Genomic DNA, 2,152 nt, shown 5'->3' with positions numbered 1-2,152 from the left:
AAAAAAAAAAAAATACTCCCAGCCTTTTTATGTTCTTATTTTGAGACAGGATCTCAATAACGTTTTTTTTTTTGGGATTAAAGGCGTGCGCCACCATCGCCCGGCTCAATAATGTTTTCTAGGCTGGCCTTGAACTTACGATTCTCCTGCCTCAGCTGTGATTAGATTCCTGTGCCACCATGCCTGGCTATCACTGTTACTCCCAAGCCTTCTAAAGGCTCCAGCCCTCCAGTCAGTCTCAGCCTCAGCCCTAGGATCCTGGCCTGCGGTGCCTCTGGAATACGTGATCTGGGAAAGTGGCCATATACAGCCTGTCAGAAGGAACCTAGGATGCTTCTGCCTCATCCTTCTCCATCTTTACCCTCCCAGGGGCCCCCACTGCATCCAGGTCATCCCTGTACAGGGCCGGGTCACCTCCCTGAGCCTCAGCCATGACCAGCTGCAGCTGCTTAGCTGTTCCCGAGACAATACACTCAAGGTCATCGACCTGCGACTCAGCAACATCCGACAGGTGTTCAGGTACCAGCCTGGGCCTGTTGGGCCTCTCCCGTGCAGGGTCCTGGGTGGGGGGTACTCCCTTGTAGTCAGTCCCTGCTTGAGTGCTGGCACCTTCTTACATCTGGAGGACGGGCACAGTGGGAGCAGCTGGCATTGTGACTCCAGTCCTGTTCTGTCCTCAGGGCGGATGGCTTCAAATGCAGTTCTGACTGGACCAAAGCTGTGTTCAGGTGTGTCTGGGCAAATATGCCTGTAGAGCCGTGTGTGTGTGTGTGTCTGTGTGTATGTGTGTGCGCGCGCGTCTGCATGCGCTTCTGAACCCCTTCTCACGTTCTGTGACCTTGTGTCTGTGTGTGCGCCCGCACTTCTGAGCCCCTTCTCACGTTGTGACCGTGTGTGTGCATGCGCTTCTGAACCCCTTCTCACGTTCTATGACCGTGTGTGTGTGTGTGCGCCCGCACTTCTGAGCCCCTTCTCACGTTGTGACCGTGTGTGTGTATGTGTGTGTGCGCGTGTGCATGTGTGCACTTCTGAGCCCCTTCTCACGTTCTGTGACCGTGTGTGTGTGCATGCGTTTCTGAGCCCCTTCTCACGTTCTGTGACCGTGTGTGTGTGTGTGTGTGTGTGTGTGCGCGCGTGCTTCTGAACCCCTTCTCACGTTCTGTGACCTGCACAGCCCTGACAGAAGCTACGCACTGGCAGGCTCCTCAAATGGAGCCTTGTACATCTGGGATGTGGACACCGGGAAACTGGAGAGCAGCCTAGAGGGACCCCACTGGTGAGTGGACCCATCATTACCAGTCCTGGGAGCCCATCTTATACGAGGCCTTACAAGCTGCCCTCTGAGGTCTGTCTTCCCTCTCTTCAGCGCTGCTGTCAACGCTGTGGCCTGGTGCTTCTCTGGGAACCATGTTGTGAGTGTGGATCAAGGCAGGAAGGTGGTGCTCTGGCACTAGGGCACAGTTTCCCTGGATGGACCAGAGCGCTGTTCTGAAGCCAGAAGCCAGAGGACAGCCTTCCACTGACCAGGACTCCAGAGTTGGGGTTGGGTCAAATGTAGATGTTATGTGAGGGCCTGGCAGGACCTGGCCTGTTTAAAAATCAAGTGTCAATTAGGGATTACAATTTGTAAAAATCTCTATTTGTTTATTTTTCTCAAAATGGATAAAAAAACTACCTGTGTCTTGCCTCTGAAGCTCTTGGGGGGTCCGGGGAGATTGGCTGTACTAGTCTAATCATGGAACAGCATGAAGGCCGTGAGGAGCAGTAGCTCTTGGGGCTGGTGGATGGTGATCCCGGTGGGAGGCCTGCCTGGCTGGAACCAGGTCCTGGCCTGCAGTTCCATCTGGATGATAGGCTGCCTGCCTCCTGCCACCATCTCCCTGTGTGTTAGCTCTGTCCCTCGCGCCAGTCTCTGGGGCTCCTTCCTAAAGGTGCCTTTATTCTTGTCCTCACCAGAAGCCTAGTGTTTGTCGTCACTGTTTTGGACATAGTTGTGGTATGAAGCCCTGGCTAGTCAAGTATGCATTTGATGGCTCAGGGTAGCTCAGAACTTGAGGCCTCAGCCTCAGTGCGGGGATGGCAGGCACTGACTGTCTCAGCCCTCAGCACCTGTGGGGTCAGCCCTCAGCACCTGTGGGGTCAGCCCTCAGCA

The 2,152-nt window shown here is 54.6% G+C and overlaps 1 protein-coding gene across 6 annotated transcripts in view; it reads left to right on the top strand.

Moving 5' to 3' along the window:
• Positions 1-2,124, top strand: part of Atg16l2 (autophagy related 16 like 2) — a 13,226-nt gene extending 11,102 nt beyond the window's left edge. For 4 of the 6 annotated variants that reach the window (XM_026790122.1, XM_026790121.1, XM_026790124.1 and 1 more), the window contains 4 exons: positions 370-519; positions 681-728; positions 1,175-1,276; positions 1,367-2,124. In XM_026790122.1, the coding sequence (XP_026645923.1) occupies positions 370-519; positions 681-728; positions 1,175-1,276; positions 1,367-1,454 (388 nt within the window). In that variant the 3' untranslated portion in view covers positions 1,455-2,124. The remainder of the gene's footprint in view (positions 1-369; positions 520-680; positions 729-1,174; positions 1,277-1,366) is intronic. The other 2 variants (XM_005368783.3, XM_005368784.3) reach the window with 2 other exon arrangements.
• Positions 2,125-2,152: the final 28 nt, after the last annotated feature.

Source organism: Microtus ochrogaster, unplaced genomic scaffold (assembly GCF_000317375.1).
Source record: "Microtus ochrogaster isolate Prairie Vole_2 unplaced genomic scaffold, MicOch1.0 UNK41, whole genome shotgun sequence".
NCBI classification, from domain to species: Eukaryota; Metazoa; Chordata; class Mammalia; order Rodentia; family Cricetidae; genus Microtus; species Microtus ochrogaster.
This window is presented reverse-complemented; position numbering and strand designations above follow the sequence as displayed.